Raw genomic sequence first — 23,720 nt, forward strand, 5'->3', positions numbered from 1 at the left:
GATGTATTGAATCAATCTTCAGGATGTTTTTAACATCTTCAATGTGCCAACCGGAGAATTCCTTTTGTTTTCAGAAATGCGATGGAACAGAGCTCGCTCTCACATGAACGCGCATGGTCAGCACATGTTCAGCTCATGGCAGACCTTACTCAATCACTCTCATTCGGCCCCACTTCACAGTAGAAGCATCAAACAAGGTTCTAAGGACTGACATCTAGTGGAAGTCTTAGGAAGTGCAACATGACCAATATCCCACTATCTTCAATAGGGAATGAGTTGAAAAATGACCAACCTCAGTTTTCCCACTTCCTGGTTGGATTTTTTTTCCCGTTTTTTTGCCTGCCATATGAGGTCTGTTATACTCACAGACATCGTTCAAACAGCTTTAGAAACTTCAGAGTGTTTTCTATACTAATAATATGCATATATTAGCAACTGGGACTGAGTAGCGGGCCGTTTACTCTGGGAACCTTATTCATCCAAGCTACTCAATACTGCCCCCAGCCATAAGAAGTTAATGACCAACGGCTCCTATTTCTGTGTTTATTATATTATAATTAAGTATGATTTGATAGAGCAGTCTAACTGAGCGGTGGTAGGCGGCAGCAGGCTCATAAGCATTCATTCAAACTTTACTGCGTTTGCCAGCAGCTCTTAGCATTGCTTGCTTCACAGCGCTGTTTATGACTTCAAGCCTATTAACTCCTGAGATTAGGCTGGCAATACTAAAGTGCCTATTAGAACGTCCAATAGTCAAATGTATATGAAGTACAAATGGTATAGAGAAATAGTCGACGTGTCATACCGTAATTTCCGGACTATAAGCCGCTACTTTTCCCCACGCTTTGAGCCTCGCGGCTTATACAATGACGCGGCTAAATTATGGAGTTTTCCCGCTTTCACAAATTCATGCAGCCAAAAAATTTAGCGCCGTCACATAATGTGACGTAAATCGAGCGCGCTCAAACTTCCCATCATTCTGATTACGGTAGTCATTTTGTCACCCTCATCATGGCAAAGACACGGAGAAATGCATATGATGCAGCTTTCAAGTTGAAGGCTGTTGGAAAAGGAAATACAGCTGCTGCACGGGAGCTTGGCCTTAATGAGTCGATGATAAGACGTTGGAAACAGCAGCGTGAGGAACTGACTCGGTGCAGAAAGACAACAAAAGCGTTCAGAGGGAAGAAAAGCAGGTGGCCCGAACTAGAAAATGTGCTTGAAGACTGGGTCAACACACAGAGAGCAGACGGCCGAGGTGTTTCAACTGTGCAGATCCGACTGAAAGCCAAAACAATCGCCACCGCAATGAAGTTTGAGGATTTTAGAGGTGGACCATCGTGGTGTCTAAGATTTATGAGACGTAAAGGCCTGTCCATCAGGGTACGGACGAGTCTGTCAGCAGCTCCCTCCCGACTACGAGGAAAAAGTTTCAATCTTCCGCAAATTCACTGATGCAAAGATAGCGGAGCATTCCATCGGCCCGCACTACATCATAAATATGGATGAGGTTCTTCTGACGTTTGACCCTGCCTCTCACTCGGACTGTCAACAGGAAAGGCGAATCATCCATCACGCTGAAAACAACTGGGCATGAAAAAACGCACTTCACCTGTGTTCTGAGCTGCACGGCATCGGGAGAAAAGCTTCCACCGATGTTGATTCTCAAACGCATGACGATGCCCAAAAGAAAAATTCCCGAGAGGATTTGTTGTGAAAGTCAAAAAGAAATGACGGAAAGCCTAATGCATGAATGGCATACGGAGTGTTACGGCAAGCGACTGGGAGGATTCTTTCACAAGAACAAGGCATTGCTCGTGTTGGACAGCATGAGGGCCCACATAACAGATTCTGTGAAAGAAGCCATCAAGAGGACAAACTCAATTCCAGCTGTGATTCCTGGGGGCACAACAAAGTATTTGCAGCCACTCGACATCAGTGTAAATCGTGCATTTAAGGTGGCGCTCCGTGTTCAGTGGGAGGCTTGGATGACAAGTGGGGAGAAATCCTTCACTAAAACGGGCCGCATGCGAAGAACAACTTATGGTCAAGTCTGCCAGTGGGTCCTGACAGCGTGGAGCATTGTCAAAAGATCCACTATCGTCAACGGGTTTCGAAAGGCTGGACTGCTGCGTGTTGAAGAGGGCAGCATGAGCTCAGCGGGGAATTTGCCTCCGGATGAAAGTGACAAGAGCGACAATGAAAACGATCCAACATCGGATTAAGCAATTCTGAGGCTATTCAACTCCGACACCGAAGGAGATGACTTCAGTGGTTTCAGTGCACAGGAGGAGGAAGATAGTGACCAATGACTTTCTTGGTAGGCTACTGTTTACTGCTATTTTTTTTTAAAAATTTGTTACAAGCCGTGTTTCGTTTAAAAGCCTATTTATTTTTGTTACAAGCCGTGTTTCGTTTAAAGGCTGTGTAAAGTTCATTTGTTTCAATGTACCGGTAGGCACCTGCGGCTTATAGACATGTGCGGCTTATTTATGTACAAAATTAAAAAATTAAAAAAATTCCGTGGGTGCGGCTTATATTCAAGTGCGCTTAACTTCTACTTGGTACTCATCCCGGATCCGGGAGCACCCTCAACAGTAAGAAAGCTGACTAGCATAGCCTAGCATAGCGCCACAAGTAAATACTAGCATCTAAATATCATGAAATCACAAGTCCAAGACACCAGATGAAAGATACACATCTTGTGAATCCAGCCATAATTTCCGATTTTTAAAATGTTTTACAGGGAAAACACAATATGTATTTCTATTAGCTAACCACGATAGCAAAAGACCCAACCGCTTATTTCCACCATTTTTTTACTGCATAGGTAGCTATCACAAATTCAACCAAATAAAGATATAAATAGTCACTAACCAAGAAACAACTTCATCAGATGACAGTCTGATAACATATTTATTGTATAGCATATGTTTTGTTCGAAAAATGTGCATATTTCAGGTATAAATCATAGTTTTACATTGCAGTCACCATCACAAAATCTCACCAAAGCAGCTAGAATAACTACAGAGACCAACGTGAATTACCTAAATACTCATCATAAAACATTTATGAAAAATACAGTGTACAGCAAATGAAAGACAAACATCTTGTGAATCCAGCCAATATTTCAGATTTTTTTAAGTGTTTTACAGCGAAAACACAATATAGCATTATATTAGCTTACTACAATAGCCTACCACACAGCCCCATTCATTCAACATAACGTTAGCGATAGCGAATAAACCAGCAAAATATATACATTTTTTCACTAACCTTTTCAAACTCAATCAGATGACAGTCCTATAACATCATATTACACAATACATATATGGTTTGTTCGAAAATGTGCATATTTAGCGGCACAAATCGTGGTTATACAATGATAATAGTAGCCAAACTGCAAACAAAATGTCGGGAGAAATCTTGGGAGAGGCACCTAATCTAATCAATAACTAATCATAAACTTGACTAAAAAATACAGGTTGGACAGCAAATTAAAGATACATTAGTTCTTAATGCAACCGCTGTGTTAGATTTTTAAAATTAACGTTACTACGACATACAGCGTGCGTTAAAGCGAGACCGCGCCGAGATTAATGGCGGAATAATAGTTTACCATTTTCGACACATATACGAATTAACATCATAAATAGTTCTTACTATTTGATGAGCTTCCATCAGAATCTTGTACAAGTTGTCCTTTGTCCAGAATAATCGTTGCTCGGTTGTAGATTGTCGTCTTCAACTTTGGAATTAGCAGCAAACATTAGCCATGTGGCGCAGACGTGTCCAAATCCCCAGAACGCAGCACAAAGAAAATACCGAAAATCGCAATATACTGATATATACTGATATAAACTGATATAACTCGGTTTAAAATAACTACATTATGATGTTTTTAATACGCATATCGAATAAAATCAGAGCCGGATATATCTAACGCCTATAACAGCTTTTCAGAACGCAATCCTGAGGTCTGTCTCGCGCCATGACGAACGTTGAAAAGACTGCACCCCCGGTTCCAAGAGCTCTTGTTCGGCCGCAGATCTACCTAGACACCCCATTCCAATTCTCACTGCTTACTGACATCTAGGGGAAGGCGTATGCAGTGCATGTAGACCCATAGATTACATGCAAATTAATAAACTGACCCTGGAACAGAGCCCCCGATTTCAGATTTCTCACTTCCTGACAGGAAGTTTGCTGCAAAATGAGTTCTGTTTTACTCACAGATATAATTCAAACGGTTTTAGAAACTACAGTGTTTTCTATCCAATAGTAATAATAATATGCATATTGTACGAGCAAGAATTGAGTACGAGGCAGTTTAATTTGGAAACGAATTTTTACAAAGTCGAAATGGTGCCCCCCTATTGAGAAAAGGTTAATAGTCCAGAAATTACGGTAATTCCTATAACTACAACCTAAAACTTCTTAACTGGGAATATTGAACCACCAGATTTCATATGTTCTGAGCAAGGAACTTAAACATTAGCTTTTTTTTGCGTGGCACATATTACACTTACTAATCCAACACTGTTTATGCATTCTTTATTTGAAAATATAATCTATTGAGTTAAAATAAAAGGGTTAATAATTGTTCATTCAGTATTGTTGTAATTGTCATAAAATTGGCAGACTAAATCGGTATCGGCTTTATTTGGTCCTCCAATCGGTATCGGTGTTAAAATCATAATCGGTCTGCCTCTAGAGCATATACGCACTTTGTAATCCGCATTTCAAACTGTCATTTTGTGAGGTGCAGCCAGGAACTTGTACAATGGCCTGTGGGTGGGGCCGACGAACGAGGATTCTCCATCGTTTAGATCTCCAGTTTGGAACATTTTGGCTTCCCGGTAGATTACAACGCCGATGAACAGTTTTGGATATAATATTAACAGTATGTCGCCAATGCTCAACGAGAATAACCTTATGCCACTGCCAACACCTCAAACATCTTGACACATTTACCCCGTCGTCATCCCCGGTTTCCTACCACCGGAGCAAGACGGAAATGGAAAATAACGCCACTTCGTCTCCAAGCAGCCTTTCGTAGCTGATTTTGTCCGGGCCAAAGAAATGACCGGAGCGATTTTTTTATAGCCACTGATATACGCACAACTCTCTTGCTTATTAACTAATTTACAGCATGGTGGTGTCACAATGGAAGGCCAGTACTCAATCCCACTTTTCAAACGGCTCATACACCAAAAGGGTGTTGTCGTCATTGTCGTCATTTTCACAATTGAAGTATTCCAACCTAATGTGGAAATGCATATGAAACACAGGAATATCACTTGACTGCAATAGGCCTTTGAATAAACAAACGACAAGAACTGTCATTTCATTTTCTCGCTGTACCGAAACCAAACCGTGACCCTAAAACCGCAATACGTACCAATGGTTTGGTGAACCGTTACACCCCTAGATATAACTGTATACATGCCGGTAAACTTCGTAGGGCTCAGATAGCCCTGCTTCCTAGAGCTGGGTACGTCTAAACAAATAAGAAACTGGTGACAATGTGTTCCAATGACGTCATTTTTTTTATGCCTAACTGTTTCACTGTTTGTCCTGTGTTTTTCTTCTGATATTGTAGCTGAGGAGAATGCTTTGCTTGTCCCACTCGCCTCCAGAGAGCGAGACACCCTGCAACACACGACAGTTCTCCACCGGAAAGGTAGCACACCGTTTCATTACCTCCCTGTTGTACATGCCCTCAACTGTATCACTCTCAGCGTTTGCTCTATTTTCATATTGACGTGTACATAAGTCTTCAGAGAAATCATGAGCCTTATTGCGGTGACGTGCAGACAACCCAAATAGCCTAGCTGTTGTGAAAAGTCTGCATTGTGCAGGTGGTCCAGCTGACGTTTATAAACCTCCAAGCTGAACAGGGAAAGCTCCAGACGTTAACCAAACGGTTTCCCCTCTCTTTATCCAGAGTCTCCCTAGGACACAGGAGTCTGTCCAGAGGAGTGACGGAGAGGAGGAAGAGGACGCAGAGGCTTGTTCTCCCTCCCTGAGCCCAGACAGACAACCCTCGTCCCCAGAGCAAGAGCTCCTGAACTGGGGTGGCCTGTCCCTGCCTCTCCCTCTGGCTCTGGAGCAGCACATGGATGGAGAGAGCATGTCAGTGAGTCTAGGAGAGCTGGTCAGACACATGCACCCCTATTGCATGGCAGTGTGCATGGAGGATGAAGGGGAAGAACTGCTGCTGGCGGAGGAAGGGATACTGCTGGAAGTGGTTGAACATGGAGAGCATGGCGAGACTATATTTGCCATCCCAGATATGGGCATCCCTTGCTCTCATCTCTCTCTCTCCTTGCCGGGAGTAGAAGACTCATTCAAAGCGGAGCAGAGGATCCCGGATGAAATTTCTGAGGTGGATATGTTGGAGACGCCAGAGTCTGAGGCGGCGAATGACGTCGTAGTCGACGACACAGCAGAGGTGGCTGACCCTGCCGCGACCCTGAGGGCAAAAGCAAGTGGTGAGAATGTTATCTACAGGAGACCAAAGGAGGAGACTGTAGAAAGATGTCTGTCTCGAAGGAAAAAGAAACGGAAAAACAAAGTGAAGCGTTCACCTGCTGAGGTCACCCCTGAACCTGCCCAGGCTGAGGGGAGGGTCCTGAGGAGCGCCGCCCATAGGTGCGCAGCCCAGGAATCCTCGCCCCGGAAGCCCATCAAGGAGACGACCAGACCAGAGAAAAAGGACAAGGAGTCATTTTCTTATGCCATATCTATGGCCGCCCCCGAAGCCCCAAAACAGAAGACAAGAGCGACACATGCTGGCGAAACACAACACATACAGCGGCAGAGCCATGTGGAAGTCACAACCCTAACACTATCCACACACCCCAGCGTTAAGGTCATCCCCGCCTCTGACCATGTGTCAAAGGTCATGGCCTCTGACCTGTTGCCAGTGACTATGACCCCCGAGAAGGTCCCCCAACCAACCACAGGCTGCGAGAAGCCTCAAAGCCTTCTAGCTTCTGCAGCTAACCCAACAGCCCCCCAGGCAATGACAATCAACCCTGCAGCACCCCAGGCGCTTAACCCAAGTGAACTACCTGTGTCAGTGGCCCCTCAGGCAATAATGCAGTCCAACGGTGCCTCTCTAGCGGTCCCCCAGGTGATCCCTCAGGCCTCCCAGGCTATTGAGCCCAAGCCTAAGCCCCTGTCCCTCCAGCAGTACCGGCTGCTGCGGCAGCAGAAGAAACCGGCCCCCTTAGAGAGACCAGAGGACCAGAGCACCAAGTGGCCCAGCCTCCCTGATGCCCCTACCGAGTTGCCCCCCATCCCCTGCCTCCCCATCCCCTCTCCCAGAGACCCTCGTCGCCCCCACCCCTCCCCAGGGAAAACCGAGGTGGAGGTGAAAGCAGCCTGGCAGCCCATGGGACCAGGAGCACCTCCTACTCCCGAAGCTCTGCTTGTGCCTCCTGCTTACATGCTGGCCTCCAAATCATCTTCCCCAAGCAAGGCTTCTAGTGCAAATGCATCCCCTACCACCCCTCCCCAGCAAGCGGCTGTTCCTACTCCACAGCCAGCTAAAGCTAGCCAACCCCCCATCTCCGTTGTGCCTTCATCCAGTACTGTGAGTGTAGTACCCCCACCACCCCAGAACCCCTTTGTGACGTGTAATATACCCCAGGCCCCCCATCCTGCACTCACGAACCCCCTGCTCCAGTCCCAGGTACCCTGCAAGACTGTGGTCCTTATCAAATCTCAGAGCTCCAGTGGAGCCTCTTCTAAAACCACTACAGATGCCAACAGGCCCACCCTAATTGCTACTGTAGCCCAAAAACCCACCCCCATCGCTGCTGCTCTACTTGAGAAGACGTTAAACTGCACCGCCAACGCTGCTGCTGTTTGTGTTCAGAAACCTACCCCTGCGGCTCCTTTGAAGGTGGTTACTACTCTACAGAAGGGGGTAGTCACTCTGCCCTGGCCTAAGATGCCTGAGCTGCCTACAGTCACTCCTGGGTCTACCCCAGCCAAACCCTCCACCACCCAGTCCTCCAAACCTGCAGTGAGGTGTACTACAGCCCAGGAGGCCCCCAAAGTCAAGAGCCCTACTCAGGAGCTGATAGAGGCATTCACCAGTGAAATTGGTTAGTGGACACAAGTACTACTGATCCTCTGGTTGCTTAAATGTGTTTAGACTTGCCACCCTTTGTGGTTTATTGGTATAGTACTGAGTGGTTCTGTTATCTCACAGGTATTGAAGCTGCTGACCTCACCAGCCTGCTGGAGCAGTTTGAAGAGACGCAAGGTGAGTGATACTGAGTATTGACACTGGCGTTCTCTTTCTTTCACATTTCCATGTTTCTTTGGCTTTAGTTAATCTATAACGAATTACCCACTGTTTATTGAACAAGACAGTCTGTTAGAAAACAGTCAGGAATTTTGCTTTAATGGTTGACTGTTCCTGGCTGAAAATATAATCCACGTAGCCCTTACTCCTCGAGCATGCTAGTGGCCTAATGGTTTTGGTGTAGGCCAACAGCAAGTCAGATGTTAGCTAACCGCTCAGTGGGTCCGCTAGTTCAGTGGTACTAGACTAAATCTGTCACCAGGGTCACTTTCACTGGACTGTATAGTGGAGGGAAGTGGCGTGTAGGGTTGCAGGGCTATCTCTGGCCCTGTATGGGATGGGTGGAGGATTTTAGAGTGCCAAGACTCCTGAGGATAAGAACGGGCACCTTGCGAAGTCAATGGCTGACAAACATTGGACTTTGCAGGTCCATCTGCAATGTGCTCAATGTCCTGTGTGTTTTGGTGCAGGTAAGTAGCGTTATCAATGTTTTGGCTTAAATAGAGGGGCCTTCATAGTGGATTGACCGACTCATTTCTTTGCTTAAGATATCCATGTGATGTTACATATTAGGATATACCATGACTTGACTTTTATTTAATAAGACGGACTTCAGAATGTAGTAGCCTATATGACGTGCGCCCCCAGCCTTCGTGCATGTAGCTTTTTTCAAATGAAGTGATCACTACTACAATGCAAGGTGGAATTTAAATGGTGGAATAAAAATGTAAAATAAGGAGTATGCTACAGCAACCAGCAGGTAGGCTGTGATTTTAATATGAACAGAGTTAAGGAGAAGGCACAGCAAAATATAGCCTGGCTAGTTTAGCTAGCTGGCTTCTTGAGGTTACGCCGATTTGACGCAGTCAAGATGGGCACTGTCAAATGGGGTGATGAATAACATTGTGGCTGCTGCAAGTTAGCCAGTTTAACTAGTCTTTGACGAGCTAGCTTGGCTCCATGTCTATTTCCCTCCTGTCAGCTCCACTCGCATTTCTCACACCATCCGGCCCTTCCCCCGCAGCAGCAGAGCTGTAGTCTGTCCCTTTGTGCTCAGGTTAAAAACATAAGTAAAAACAAAATGTCATGTTTTCTGGATATCAATTTCCCCTCCATTATTTGAGTATTACTTTTCTTTCAAACGCCCATCCCTAGTTCTGAGTTCATGTTTGGTTACATGATTTGTGATGTATTCAGCAAGTGAATAATGAACGTGATGGTGACAGTCTTATCTAGTTAAGTGTCCAACTCGAGTGAGAAAGCATTGGTGTGAAAGTTGCTAACTTGGGATATGGCTGTTTCAGGAGATGGGTTTTGGTGTCCCAACCTTTTTAATGAGCCTTCGTCATTTATTTTCCCCAAGGGGGTAGGGCTAGGCATTATACCTATTTAATTATATAAAGGTATTGATGCACTGAGCGGTTTGGGTTTTACCGTGCCTGCTATAATGGTATTTCAATATAAGGTTTGTTAAATGTGATGCCCAACTCCATTGCATATGTCAATTTTTATAGTTTGCTTCCTGCAAGTCAAGTCTCACCCTGTTCTCCTGCATGTCGTAGCCCTGCCCTATCACTCAAGGGGAGCATGTTGCTCGACTACGGAGTCACGGGCACTTCACTTGCCATTCAGTCGGCATGGTCAGAAGAAAAGAGATGTCGGTGACACCGATGCTGCTTCCAAGTGTTGTATAATTACACGATTACACTGCAGAAAAAAACATAAATGCAACATGTAAAGTGTTGGTTTCATGAAATAAAACGTATTTTTCCATATGCACAAGCTTATTTATCAAGTTGTGCACATTTGTTTACATCCCTGTAAGTGATCATTTCTCTTTGCCAAGATAATACATCCATTTGACAGGTGTGGCATATCAAGGAGCTGCTTAAATGGCATGATCATGACGCAGTTGCACCTTGTGCTGGGGATAATGAAAGGCGCACTTGTCACACAACACAATGCCATTGATGTCTCAAGTTGAGGGAGCGTGCGTGCATGCTGACACCTGAGCTGTTGGCAGAGAATGTACTGTTAATTTCTCTACTACAAGTTGCTTCCAATATCGTTAAGGAATTTGGCAGTACGTCCAACTGGCCTCAACCATAAACCATGTGTAACCACGCCAGCCCAGAACCTCCATCTGGCTTTACCTGCGGGATGGTCTGAGACCAGCCACTCAAACAGCTGATGAAACTGAAGCTCCTCTGCATGCTCGTCTTGCCAGGCAAATGCTCACCTTCGATGGCCACTGGAACGCTGGAGAAGTGTGCTCTTCACGGAGGAATCTGTTTCAACTGTACTGGGCAGATGGCAGACGTGTTGGCAACAGTGCCCTATTGTGGCGGTGAGGTTATGGTATGGGCAGGCATAAGCTACAGACAAGGAACAATTGTGTTTTTAATCGATGGGAATTTGAATACACAGAGTGATCCAGAAGCCCATTGTCGAGCCAGTCATCCGCTGCCATCACCTCACGGTTCAGCATGATAATGCACGGCCCCGTGACGCAAGGATTTGTTCAAAATCCCCGGGAGCTGAAAAATGCGTACTCACCAGGCATGTCCCCATTGAGCATGTTTGGGATGCTTTGGCTCGATGTGTAAAGCAGCGTGTTCCAGTTCCCACCAATATCCAGCAAATTCGCACAGCCATTGAGTGGGACTACATTCCACAGGGCACAATCAACAGCCTGATCAACTCGATGCGTAAAGGAGACGTGTCGCAAACGGTGGTCACCATATACTGACTGGTTTTCTGATCCACGCCTCAGATGCATATCTATTCCCAGTCATGTGAAATCCTTAGATTACAGCCTAATGAATTGATTTAAATTGGCATATTTGCTTATGAACTGTGACTCAGTAAAATCTTTGACTTGTTTCATTTTGCCTTATTTTTGTTCAATGTAACACAAGATAACATGGTACAAACATCATTGGGCTCAAAGGGTAAGAAGGTAGAGACGATGCATCACGCAAAGCAGCCACAACTGTCAGTAGGTAGCCGGCAGGTAGCCTAGTGGTTAGCACGTTGGACTAGTAACGAAAAGGTTGCCAGATCAAATCCCCGAGCTGACAAGGTAAACATTTAAATGAAGAGGAAGAACTGTCCAGTTTGACTGTTTGCGGCTTGTTCCAGTCTCTAGCTGCAGTGAACTGAGAAGCGTAACCCAGGGATGTGTGCTGTGGGGACCTTTTAAACAGAATGTGACTGGCAGAATGGGTGTTGTAGGTGGACGATGGGGGCCGCAGTAGGTATCTCAGATTGGGGGGAGTGAGGCCTAAGAGGGTTTTATAAATACGCATCAACCCGTGGGTTTTGCGACGGGTATACGGAGATGACCAGTTTACAGAAGAGTATAGAGTGCAGGGATGTGTCCTATACGGAGAATTGGTTGCGCATCTGATGGCCGAACTCGACAGCACCCATACCTGCCAATCTATGAATTGTCTCCATAATCTAGCATGGGTGCGATGGTCATCTGAATCAGGGTTGGTTTGGCAGCTGGGGTGAAAGAGGAGCGACTACGATAGAGGAAATCAAGTCTAGAGTTAACTTTAGTGTTACGAATCGCTTTGGCTCTACAGTCTAGGGGGATGGCAACGAGACCTGTAACTTAACTCATGCAAATTATAACAGTAAAGTGAGAACAAAACCACAGACAACATCTACCGTCAAACACTCATGGTTTATTTGGTAAACACACAGTAAAAGGGGGGGGGGGGGCAGGAAAAAGGGCTGAGCTGGACCCAAGGAAAGAAACAAATAACCCAAAACACCCCCAAGGTAGACTAGCCTACTTCAATACAACTAACCAAAAATACAGTGGGTGGTCCGCCCAATTCTAACTAGTCTTCGACAAAGTATTCCTACGGGTAGTGTATGCCCATGGACGACTTGTCTTGGTACCTCCCTTTTCCACCATCAAACACCATAACAAAACAATACTCACAGGATAACGTACAAAGTTACATGTAGTTGCTAAACCAAATGAGAGATCTACAGAGAGATTGCATGACCGAGAGATGGAGCTCCAGAGAAAACAACTGAATGGGTTTTTAAACCAAGGGAATGTGATTGGGTAATGGAAACAGGAGGTGTGTCTTCTGATTGACTGATTGGGGAATGATTGCCACCTGTGAGGGGAGAAGGAGAGCAAAGAAATACACACACAGGATAAGCTAGGATAAGATCCGTAACATTTAGCCTGCAGCTTTGTGCTGAGAGGAACAGTGTACTGGCTTGCCATACTCCCAAGTACTTGTATGAGGTGACTACCTCAAGCTCTGCCCCTCTCCCCACAGGTGTGATTACTACCTCCTGAGGGTTTATTCTTCTTACAAACCACATGACCTGTTTTGGAGGTGTTCAGAACAAGGTTCAGGACAGAGAAAGCTTGTTGGACACTAAAAGCTTTTGAGTGTTTAACACAAAATCCGGGGAGGGGCCAGCTGAGTATAAGACAATCTGCGTATAAATGAATGCGCTTCCTACTGCCTGAGCTATGTTGATGTAAATTGAGAAGAGCGTGGGGCCTAGGATCGAGCCTTGGGGGTACTCTCTTGGTGACACGTAGTGGCTGAGACAGATGTTCTGACTATACACTGCACTCTTTTGAGATGGCTAGTTAGCAAACCAGGCCAAAGACCCCTCAGAGACACTACTCCTTAGCCAGCCCACAAGAATGAAATGGTCTACAGCTGGTTTTCCCAAACTGGTGTACGTGCAATGCCGTCATGGGTCCAGCAAATAAACATGTGATCTACATTTTAAAAAATATAACAAGTAAATTTATATTTTCCATTGGGGCTATACATTTGGGGGGGGTTCTTCCCTGAGTGGCCTCTGTTTAATTTTATTTCTGGCAGTGAAACATCTGGTGTTCAGTGAAATAACACAATGTCAAATACAGGTAGCCTAGTCAAATTAACATCCTATCACATTAACCGTTACACTCACGGGAATTCCGCTAACGGTCCAAATGTAGCTGCAGCTCATTCCGTTTGCTTAAATTGATAAATGGTTAAAAGGCCCAGAGACATACCAGCAGTACTGCACCTGTCGGCGACTCAAGTTCTGCATCCTCGAGCACGTCTAATGCTAGCGTCAGTAATTCTACATTTGTTGTTAGCCCAGCTAGCATGGACACTGACAGTTGTGAATCTGATGCAGCCGAAAAGCGGCTGTCCCCTTCCCCGGGAAAGCGCCGAACAACAGACGGGGATGTTGGACCATCAGAGGCGCAAATATGAGAACTGCATTGATTTAGGGGTTCACTTATATTGGGAGGAGTGCCATTCCTCAGCCACAGTGTGTTAGTACTTTTGCAAATATATCTCACAACTCGATGAAACCTTCACTCTTGTCCAGTCCTTTAGAAACCAAACATGCCAATTTGGAAAATAAGCTATGGAGTTTTTTGAGCAAGAATTAAGGCTACTTTCGAGTAAGACGTGTATAAAAGCAACACCTACCATTTAATAAGGGGCTAGAAGTGTCTTTATATGGTGAGCTACCGAGTGGCTAGGACAGGAAAGCCTCGTACTATTGTTGAGGACTTAATTTTTCCTCCTGCCGCGGATATGGCTGGGACAATGCCGGGGGAAAAGGCCTCAAACAAGTTTCATGATTCATCAGTGACATAGATGTTTTGAAACAATTGCTGCGTCACATACAAGCTAGTGATTTAGATGCGTTAAAGCTGGATGAGTCAACAGACGTGACGGGCCTGGCACAGCTCCTGGTATGTCTGTTACATTTATGGGCGGTCAATTAAGGAAGACATCCTATTCTGGAAAACAGGAGAGGATATTTTTAAAGTACTGGACAGCTTTGTGACATCAACTGGACTTTGGTGGTCAAGATGTGTTGGTATCTGTACTGATGGTGAAAAAGCCATGACAGGGAGACATGGTGTTGTGGTAATGTGCGGGCAATCAGTTGCTCCCGACGCCACTTGGGTACACTGCAGCCTGGCGGCTTGAAAGACGTTTGGACAGTGAAAATGGTTAACGTTTTTAAAGCAAGGCCCCTGAACTCGCGTGTATTTTCTGCACTATGCAATGATTTGGGCAGCGACCATGTAACGCTTTTACAACATACTGTACACAAGTGCGCTGGTTATCAAGGGGCAAAGTATTGACACGTTTTTTTTTAATTCAGAGACGAGCTTAAAGTTTTCTTTACTGACAATTTTCATTTGTCTGACCGCTTGCATGATGAGTTTCTCACACGACTGGCCTTTCTGGGTGATGTTTTTTTCTCGCCTGAATGATCTGAATCTAGGATTGCAGGGACTCTCCACAACTATATTCAATGTGCGGCACAAAATTGAGGCCATGATTAAGAAGTTGGAGCTCTTCTGTCTGCATTAACAAGGACAATACACAGGTCTTTCCATCATTGTATGATTTTTTTTGTGTGCAAATTAACTCGAGGTTACGGACTGTCAAATGTAATTATAGCGAAGCACCTGAGTGAGTTGGGTGCGCAATTACACAGGTTCCTTCCCGAAACGGATGACACCACTGGATTCGTTATCCCTTTTCATGCCTCAGTCCACTTACCGATATCTGAACAAGAGAGCCTCATCGAAATTGCAACAAGTGGTTCTGTGAACATTTTGAATTTAGTCAGAAGCCACTGCATGATTTCTGGATAGGGCTGCGCTCAGAGTATCCTGCCTTGGCAAAGCGCGCCTTTAAGACACTGATGCCCTTTGCAACCACGTACCTATGAGTGAATTCTCGGCCCTTACTAGCATAAACTAAAAAGGTACAGACTGTGTGGAAACTGATTTAAGACAACTCTGCAGTGTTGGTTGTATTGGAGAGTCTATGTCCATCCTTTCAAGCACGCCCTTATTAACCTGTGGGGAGTTATTCACAATTTCCGACGAACAAATTAGGTTTTATATGTAAGATGGTTAAATAAAGAGCATAATTATTGGTTATTTTTGTGCCCTCGTCCTATAAGAGCTGTCACAACCCGGCTCATGGGACAACTCACTCATTCTTATGTTTAATAAATGTATAGTATGTGTGGCAGGCTTACAATGATGGCAAAAAAAACATTTGAGTGTGCTGACCATGGTGCTAGAGGGTGTACGCAGTTGGAGGTTGAATTTAAAAAGGTGTACGGGACTATAAAAGGGTCTAAATGTTTCAGGAGCTCCTTTAGTACCTCGGACTCAGTTTCTCCCTGCAGGCAGTCACTCTGGTAAACAGTGATCATTAAGGTCATTACAGAAAACACCAGACGGATACCTATCAGGATTATTTGTGAGGATAACATCAAGGAGAGTAGCCTTTTCTGGGTGTTGGGAGTCATACCATGTGCGATTTGGTAATCTGAGAAAGATTTACGGGGACCCATTGCTTTAGGACTTGGTCAGGTGGTTTAAGCATGTCCCAGTTTAGGTCACCTAGCAGGACAAATTCAGAGCTTGTGTAAGGGGCCAGGAGAGAGCTTTGGGCAGGTAGGGTACAGGCCGGTGCTGATGGAGGACAATAGCACCCAGCAATAGTCAACAAAGAGCTATTTGAGCATTTTGCAAGTTACATGGGTGGTTTGCCTTTTTAATTATTCGAAAACCTGTACTGTCTTACTATGAAAAGTGAGATGTGTGTGTGTGTGTATATATATATATATACAGTGGGGAGAACAAGTATTTGATACACTGCCGATTTTGCAGGTTTTCCTACTTACAAAGCATGTAGAGGTCTGTAATTTTTATCATAGGTACACTTCAACTATGAGAGACGGAATCTAAAACAAAAATCCAGAAAATCACATTGTATGATTTTTAAGTAATTAATTTGCATTTTATTGCATGACATAAGTATTTGATACATCAGAAAAGCAGAACTTAATATTTGGTACAGAAACCTTTGTTTGCAATTACAGAGATCATACGTTTCCTGTAGTTCTTGACTAGGTTTGCACACACTGCAGCAGGGATTTTGGCCCACTCCTCCCTACAGATCTTCTCCAGATCCTTCAGGTTTCGGGGCTGTCGCTGGGCAATACGGACTTTCAGCTCCCTCCAAAGATTTTCTATTGGGTTCAGGTCTGGAGACTGGCTAGGCCACTCCAGGACCTTGAGATGCTTCTTACGGAGCCACTCCTTAGTTGCCATGGCTGTGTGCTTTGTGTCGTTGTCATGCTGGAAGACCCAGCCACGACCCATCTTCAATGCTCTTACTGAGGGAAGGAGGTTGTTGGCCAAGATCTCGCGATACATGGCCCCATCCATCCTCCCCTCAATACGGTGCAGTCGTCCTGTCCCCTTTGCAGAAAAGCATCCCCAAAGAATGATGTTTCCACCTCCATGCTTCACGGTTGGGATGGTGTTCTTGGGGTTGTACTCATACTTCTTCTTCCTCCAAACACGGCGAGTGGAGTTAGACCAAAAAGCTCTATTTTTGTCTCATCAGACCACATGACCTTCTCCCATTCCTCCTCTGGATCATCCAGATGGTCATTGGCAAACTTCAGACAGGCCTGGACATGCACTGGCTTAAGCAGGGGGACCTTGCGTGCGCTGCAGGATTTTAATCCATGACGGCGTAGTGTGTTACTAATGGTTTTCTTTGAGACTGTGGTCCCAGCTCTCTTCAGGTCATTGACCAGGTCCTGCCGTGTAGTTCTGGGCTGATCCCTCACCTTCCTCATGATCATTGATGCCCCACGAGGTGAAATCTTGCATGGAGCCCCAGACCGAGGGTGATTGACCGTCATCTTGAACTTCTTCCATTTTCTAATAATTGCGCCAACAGTTGTTTCCTTCTCACCAAGCTGCTTGCCTATTGTCCCGTAGCCCATCCCAGCCTTGTGCAGGTCTACAATTTTATCCCTGATGTCCTTACACAGCTCTCTGGTCTTGGCCATTGTGGAGAGGTTGGAATCTGTTTGATTGTGTGTGGACAGGTGTCTTTTATACAGGTAACGAGTTCAAACAGGTGCAGTTAATACAGGTAATGAGTGGAGAACAGGAGGGCTTCTTAAAGAAAAACTAACAGGTCTGTGAGAGCCGGAATTCTTACTGGTTGGTAGGTGATCAAATACTTATGTCATGCAATAAAATGCAAATTAATTATTTAAAAATCATACAATGTGATTTTCTGGATTTTTGTTTTAGATTCCGTCTCTCACAGTTGAAGTGTACCTATGATAAAAATTACAGACCTCTACATGCTTTGTAAGTAGGAAAACCAGCAAAATCGGCAGTGTATCAAATACTTGTTCTCCCCACTGTATATAAAATATTTTTGCCATATTGTCCAGCCCTACAAGGGGGGAAATTGGGTTCACATTTGATACTATTGCTACTGTGCCTTTAAAATAAGATGCTGCATAGTCAGGGTGGCTGCTATGCGGACATGTCCACTGAGCTGGAATTCTGCCCTGTCTGCAGATCCATTTAACTTTGACCACTGCCTTTGTCCGGCTGGATGTACAGGCCCCAGCTAGAACAACTGGCCAGATGTGTGTGTGTGTGTGTTGGCACTGCCACTGACTAGTCCAGGCCTTGCATAATGGCTGAAACATGTAGATCTAGCCCAAAATGTTATCCTGGAAACGAGTGCCTATGAATGTGTTGGTGAAAGGTGAGCATGCTACTTTGCTGACCTCTCCTCCTTCCCTTGATTTTACTCATTCCTTCTCTCTCTTCTCTCCAGCTAAAGAGGAGCAGTATGTTCTGGAGGTCTCTGGTAGAGCAGCAGCTGTAGGAAACTCTAGGTGAGTTACCCTACAGCCCCATGCTGCTCTGGGTGTGGGTACTTTGTATGTGTTAACTTGAGACCTACCGCACACTGAAGACCTTGATGTCTGACCGCACAATGGGCCAAGAGATCCACCATTTAGTTTGTTTTTGGATAAAATAAATTAAACTTTTTTTTTTCAGCAATTCCCAATTGTTCTACTGTCCTTGTCTGTGTGGCTTCTGGACTTAGCCTTACACTTCATCTTAGAAGTGTACCTGTTCAATGATGCGGTGTTGAAGGTGTGTGTTTGTTTGTTTCTATTGTAGTGTGGAGCAGCCATGTGACAGGACAGTTGTGGAGAGAGTCGGTGCACATGACCTGGCAAGCACTGCAGGTAAGAACTACTGTACTAATCACCCTGTCAGCTGCTAATGCTAACTGTACACTGCTGATGCTAATTTGTATTCTGCTAATCATAAACCAATCACCCGGTCGTCACTAGTTGCCACGTCATAATCCCTGTCTATTTACTAAATGTAACTTGTCAAATCTGATTTAAACCTAACCACACTGCTAACTTTATGACTAACCTTAAATTGTGACCAAAGCCTCCCCCCCCCCCCCCCCCCATATAGACAATTTTGTCTTTGGCTATGAAATCTAGTGGAATCCCAATCACCCAGTACAATGCTAATCACACACCAATCAGTCTGTACACTGTAATGGTCATTGTACATTGCTAATGCTAGTCATACACCAATGGTCATGCATGGCTCAGGTGGTAGAGCATGATTTATGCAGCGCCAGGATTTTAAGTGTATTAATCGCCCTGTACACTGCTAATGCTAATCGCACACCAATCAGCCGGGGCCCGGTTTCCCAAAACATCTTAAGGCTAAGGTTCATCTTTCGAACCTTCGTAGGAACATAGGTTTGCTCACTTTTGGGAGATATAACAATCATTAGGAAAGTTGCACTTAAACAGTTAGTTGCTTTCGACCACTCGTAGAACAGCTAAGTGCGTCGTTAGGTATCTTTTTTTCCTTCCCCTACTGTGTCACCATGCACAAATCTCCGCTAAACATAGAATCAAGATTATCTGTCTGACTGCCGATAACTACGAAGTTGATATTTGTAGCCATAGGCGATATCTCTAGGCGCTGATCCGTCATCAGTATTGTTGGGTTATTTCTAATATTAAGGTAAGATTAGAATGGATAAAGCTGATCAGAGAGCAGCGCTGCCTTTCTTTCGATCCTATCAGTATTGGTGCATACTCCAATGACCCACTTAACTAACTTTATTTTCCCATGGTGTTGGGAAATGCATGCAACCTCTTTGGCCGTTGTAGGAACGATGCATCGTTAAAACACTCGGAAGCCTGAGTTCCATTGCTACGGGGAAACTGGGCCCTGTACGCTACTAATGCTAATCATACACCATTCAGCCTGTACACTGCTAATGCTAGTCGCACACCAATTACCCTGTACACTGCTAATGCTAATAATAAAAAACATGTTTTATTGTCACACAGTGGATAGGTGCAATGAAATGTTTGTGTCAGTCAATGATAGTATGGTGCCCCTGGAGCAAATTGGGTTTAAGTGCCCTGCTCTAGTCTTCAAACCGGCGACCTTTCGGTTGTAGGTTGACCACTAACTGCTAGTTTACCTGCCGCCCTATACACTGCTAACATACTGAAAACATGGCAGAGGTTTACACCCTAAAGATAAATTGCTGTCACTCATGGAGTAAATGGAAAATTGGAACACCTGCCTGTATCTCCTGGTAAAATGCTTGACATCCATTCTTGTGGTCTAAAATCTACCTTTAAATGACAATGAGGCATTCTGCTTCAGATTTAACAGCAGTGGACTACTCTCTGTTCCCGTCTCCTAGGTCTGACCCCTCCAGCTACTCCTCCTCACCAGATGTGGAAGCCCTTGGCCCCCGTGGCACTCCTCGGGAAGAGCCGAGCGGCTGACGCTCCCAAACCATCGCCCTCCAAGGCCATCCAGATCAACGCACGGCCCCTGCCCACCACCAAGCTCCGGAGCAAGCCTCCCAGCCCCCCTGTAACTCCCACCCCCAACACGGTGGCTCTCAACCTGGCCTTCTCAGACCACGACTACTGCCTCCCTCAGAAGGAGCCTGTGGCTATTGCTGAAGAGCCAGGCAAGCGCTGGAATGTCAAACAGCAAGCAGCCATCACCATCAGGACCATCGAGCCACTTGGCAGTACCACTACCAGGGCACCCCAGAGGATCCCTGCTCCCTCCCTCCAGACCCTGATCCCTGCCCTGGGTACGAAGACCCAGCAGGCTCTCCTGCCCCTGGATGTAAGGACTGATAGGACTAGCTCTGCGCTGGGGACCCCTGAAGCTTCTCCCACCAGGCAGGAGCAACAGGTTTGTCCCCTGGAGATGAGTCCCAAGAAAGGGAGATCCTACCGGGGCCACAACATTACCTGCTCCCCCAGCCCCAGGGAAGGAAAGGGAGGACGCGAGAGGAAAAGGAGAATGCACCATTCCTCCAGCCCTTGTTCTACTGACTCGGAGTCTGACTTTCACTCGTCCTCTTCTCAGTCTAGATCTTGCTCTCCACCCAGGAAGAGGTGAGATGCTCATCCCCTCTTTGTTTCTGTCTTAAAATCTATTTTTCCCCTCACTGGGCAAGGCAGTGTCCTCTAATGGCACTGAGTCTTAAATCTGACGGGATGAGAATGTCCATATTCATCCCAGTCATCTCTAGTCAGTGTGGTGAAAACGGATGGTTCATGCTATGGGCACAGATGTCAGTTTGAACAGACTTAGCATGAGTTCTCAATCTGCTACCAATGTAGCACTCAAAAAGGTGATGTCACATGTAAACCGATGACTAATGGCGATATCTAGTCCGTCCGTCATCTGACATCACTGACAGATTCCCCTCTCTCCTCCAGGTACAGGCCTCGTCACTCTAAGAGCAGCTCCAGTTCCTCGTCTTGCTCCTCTCGTTCCTCCTCTCGTTCCTCCTCTCGTTCCTCCTCTCCTTCCGTGTCCCGCTCTCCTCCCAGGCGGCGCTATTCCTACTCCTCTTCCCGGTCTGGGTCCTGGAGTAGGTCCCGTTCCCGCTCTCCCCACAGACGGGCGTGGCGCAGAGGCAGGAGTCCACGCAGGTAATTAAAGCACTTTTCTTGTGAACAGCCGTGGGGTAAAAAACTAAAATAATCGGTGGAAATTAACCGCATGCAGTCTGTGTACATTGCCTAAAGAAATGATTCACCCCTGGACTTAAACATTTTCTTGCTACAGCCTGAATTTAAGATGCCACTGGCCTACACACAACCATGTCAGAAATTATTTAATAATAATGAAAAGCATAAATGTCTTGATTATTCAACTCCGTTATGGCAAGAGTAAGTATTTGCATTCACAAGTTGCATGGACTATTTCTGTGTTTAATATGATTCAATAATGAATAGCTGTATTGCTGTGGCTAGCAAGGTGTGGTGGTGGTGTACTGCATCAAACGCTGGTCAGTCAGGTGAAATGTTGGGACTTTGCAAGGCTGAGTTCAGTGCAAAGCAAACCTCAGGAAGACGCTGATCCCACCTTGTGTGCTGGTCCTCCACAAATGAAGCAATCATCCCCTTCAGGGTGCTGTTTACCCTCTCGTCAGGTTTGTCTGAGGATGGTAGGCAGTGGTCAGCTTGGCAGCTACACCCCAGTAGGTACTGACCTCTTTGTAGATTCCTGAGATTAACTGCGGACCTCGGTCAGATTTTGGTCTGGAAACCTGACTCTGGTAAAGACCTCCCTTCACAGAATTGGAGCAATGGCGGATGCAGTGGCTTTGTTGGGGGGGAAACGACTCCACACAGTGTGTAGATGTCCACTACCACCAATAAACATTCATTCTGGGTCCCCTGGCTGGGAGGAAAAGGTCCCATGAGGTCAATTCCCAGCATTTCATTTGGTTGGTTCACTTCGGTCTGCTGCCAGAAATGCAAAACTGCAGACTTGACACTGCTGTACAAACTTCTTGGTATCAACCCACATGCCTGGCCAGGTAAGCCGCCTCCTGTAATTTTCCGTAGGGCTTAAACGCCAAGATGGCTACTCATGATAAGCTTGGATATCTGGTCAGTCAATGTAGAGGGGATGACGACACACTAATGGGTGCTATGTGTTTCCTCTCCTCTTGGAGTTTTGCAGCATGATTCAGGATAAAGTATTGAACTTCTCATTGACGCGAGACAAGTCTGCGTTGTACAGACTCTTGTGGATCGCCATGATGGCGGAATCATTCTGCTGTGCTCTCCACACACATCATCCAGACACATAGCGGAATTTCACTCCCTTAAGGTGGTTGAGTGCTTCGTCACAAATACGTGGTGCCATACCCAGGAAGCGCTGAAAAGCCTTGAGGGATCTGGGAATTGGGAACTGCTGCAACTTTGGCTGGATTACATGGATACCCTCAGCATTAATCACATGACCAAGGAACTTTGTTAGTTCTGGCAAGCAGAAATAACACTTTACTCTGTCGAAGACAGACTGTCTTGCAGATGGTCAGTGACAGGAATAGATTATGATTCCAACTAGATACACAAGACTTTCCTCTCAGATCCCCCAGGACTTTCTTACTCAATTTATTGTCCCCATGGGGAAACTTTGTTGCAGTGTCATGTACACATTTAAAGTAGCGTTTAAACGGGGTCTCCATTAGCCTTTAGAAGGTTGCTGGAGCGTTCTTCAAACCAAAAGGCGTGATTTTGAAGGAGGGGTGACAAAGGCAGTCTTGTCCTGACTGGCGGGATCCATTGCCAATATCCGCTGTTCAGATCCAGGTTATTGAAGATGGATGCTCCTGCCAGAGATTCCAGTATGTCATTAATGCTCGGTAGAGGGTAGTTATCGCTTTATGGCATTCGGCTTCCTGTCTACACAGAATCGATATCCACCATCTTTCTTTGGAATCAGGACAACTGGTCGAAGCCCATCCATTAAAAAGGTTCCACAACTCAATTATCCAATATGCTTTTTGAGATTTGCCAGATTGGCGGGGGCTAGCCTGTAGGGACGCTGCTTTATGGACTTCATGCTGGGTCTTGATTTGGAGAGTTTGGAGACTGTCTGGGGGTAAGAGTTCAGACCTCACTGTTCCTCTCCAACATCTGGGAGAGCTGCCACCTGTCGTTATGACAGACATGCTTGTTTGATGTAGAAATCGGCATCAAGTTTGCTTTTGCTCTCGGATAAGAGGGGTACGGCTGTAAACTGGGTGATAGCCTGGTTCCCTTGCTTCACTGGTAGAACTTGTTTTTGTCTGTCTTGACCTAGCCAGTACTCTGGATAAGGTAGCAGGCTCCAGCCTGAATTCAGTGCATTTCCAGGTTGAAATGGATGAGGCCAGGAATGGTCAGAGCGCAGCTGATATGACGGTTCGGACATCGAGATGGTCAGTCCACTGAAGTGCATTCAAGGACTACAGCAAATGCAAGGCACGTATCTGCAAGAATAGCCACAGGAAGGTTAATCTCATGCAGCTTTATTTTCATATAAATCCAGCCTGAGGGAGTGGTAGGTTTTCCAATGGCTAAGTACAATGGTCCTTCCTCCAAGGTTTGAAGCTCCTCATGGGGTAATGCCATATTTTGCTACAGGGACCTCGTGCATCAGGGTGTAAGTTGTATTGTCGATTTATGG

General features: G+C 45.6%; 1 protein-coding gene across 1 annotated transcript in view; it reads left to right on the forward strand.

The window, feature by feature from the left end:
• Positions 1-23,720, forward strand: part of LOC139562249 (peroxisome proliferator-activated receptor gamma coactivator-related protein 1-like) — a 45,698-nt gene that overhangs the window by 15,969 nt on the left and 6,009 nt on the right. Inside the window, exons 4-10 of the mRNA XM_071379759.1 lie at positions 5,603-5,683; positions 5,948-8,117; positions 8,225-8,278; positions 18,004-18,064; positions 18,357-18,424; positions 19,930-20,644; positions 20,972-21,187. Coding sequence (XP_071235860.1) covers positions 5,603-5,683; positions 5,948-8,117; positions 8,225-8,278; positions 18,004-18,064; positions 18,357-18,424; positions 19,930-20,644; positions 20,972-21,187 — 3,365 coding nt within the window. The remainder of the gene's footprint in view (positions 1-5,602; positions 5,684-5,947; positions 8,118-8,224; positions 8,279-18,003; positions 18,065-18,356; positions 18,425-19,929; positions 20,645-20,971; positions 21,188-23,720) is intronic.

The sequence above is a fragment of the Salvelinus alpinus genome, chromosome 32, assembly GCF_045679555.1.
Source record: "Salvelinus alpinus chromosome 32, SLU_Salpinus.1, whole genome shotgun sequence".
NCBI classification, from domain to species: Eukaryota; Metazoa; Chordata; class Actinopteri; order Salmoniformes; family Salmonidae; genus Salvelinus; species Salvelinus alpinus.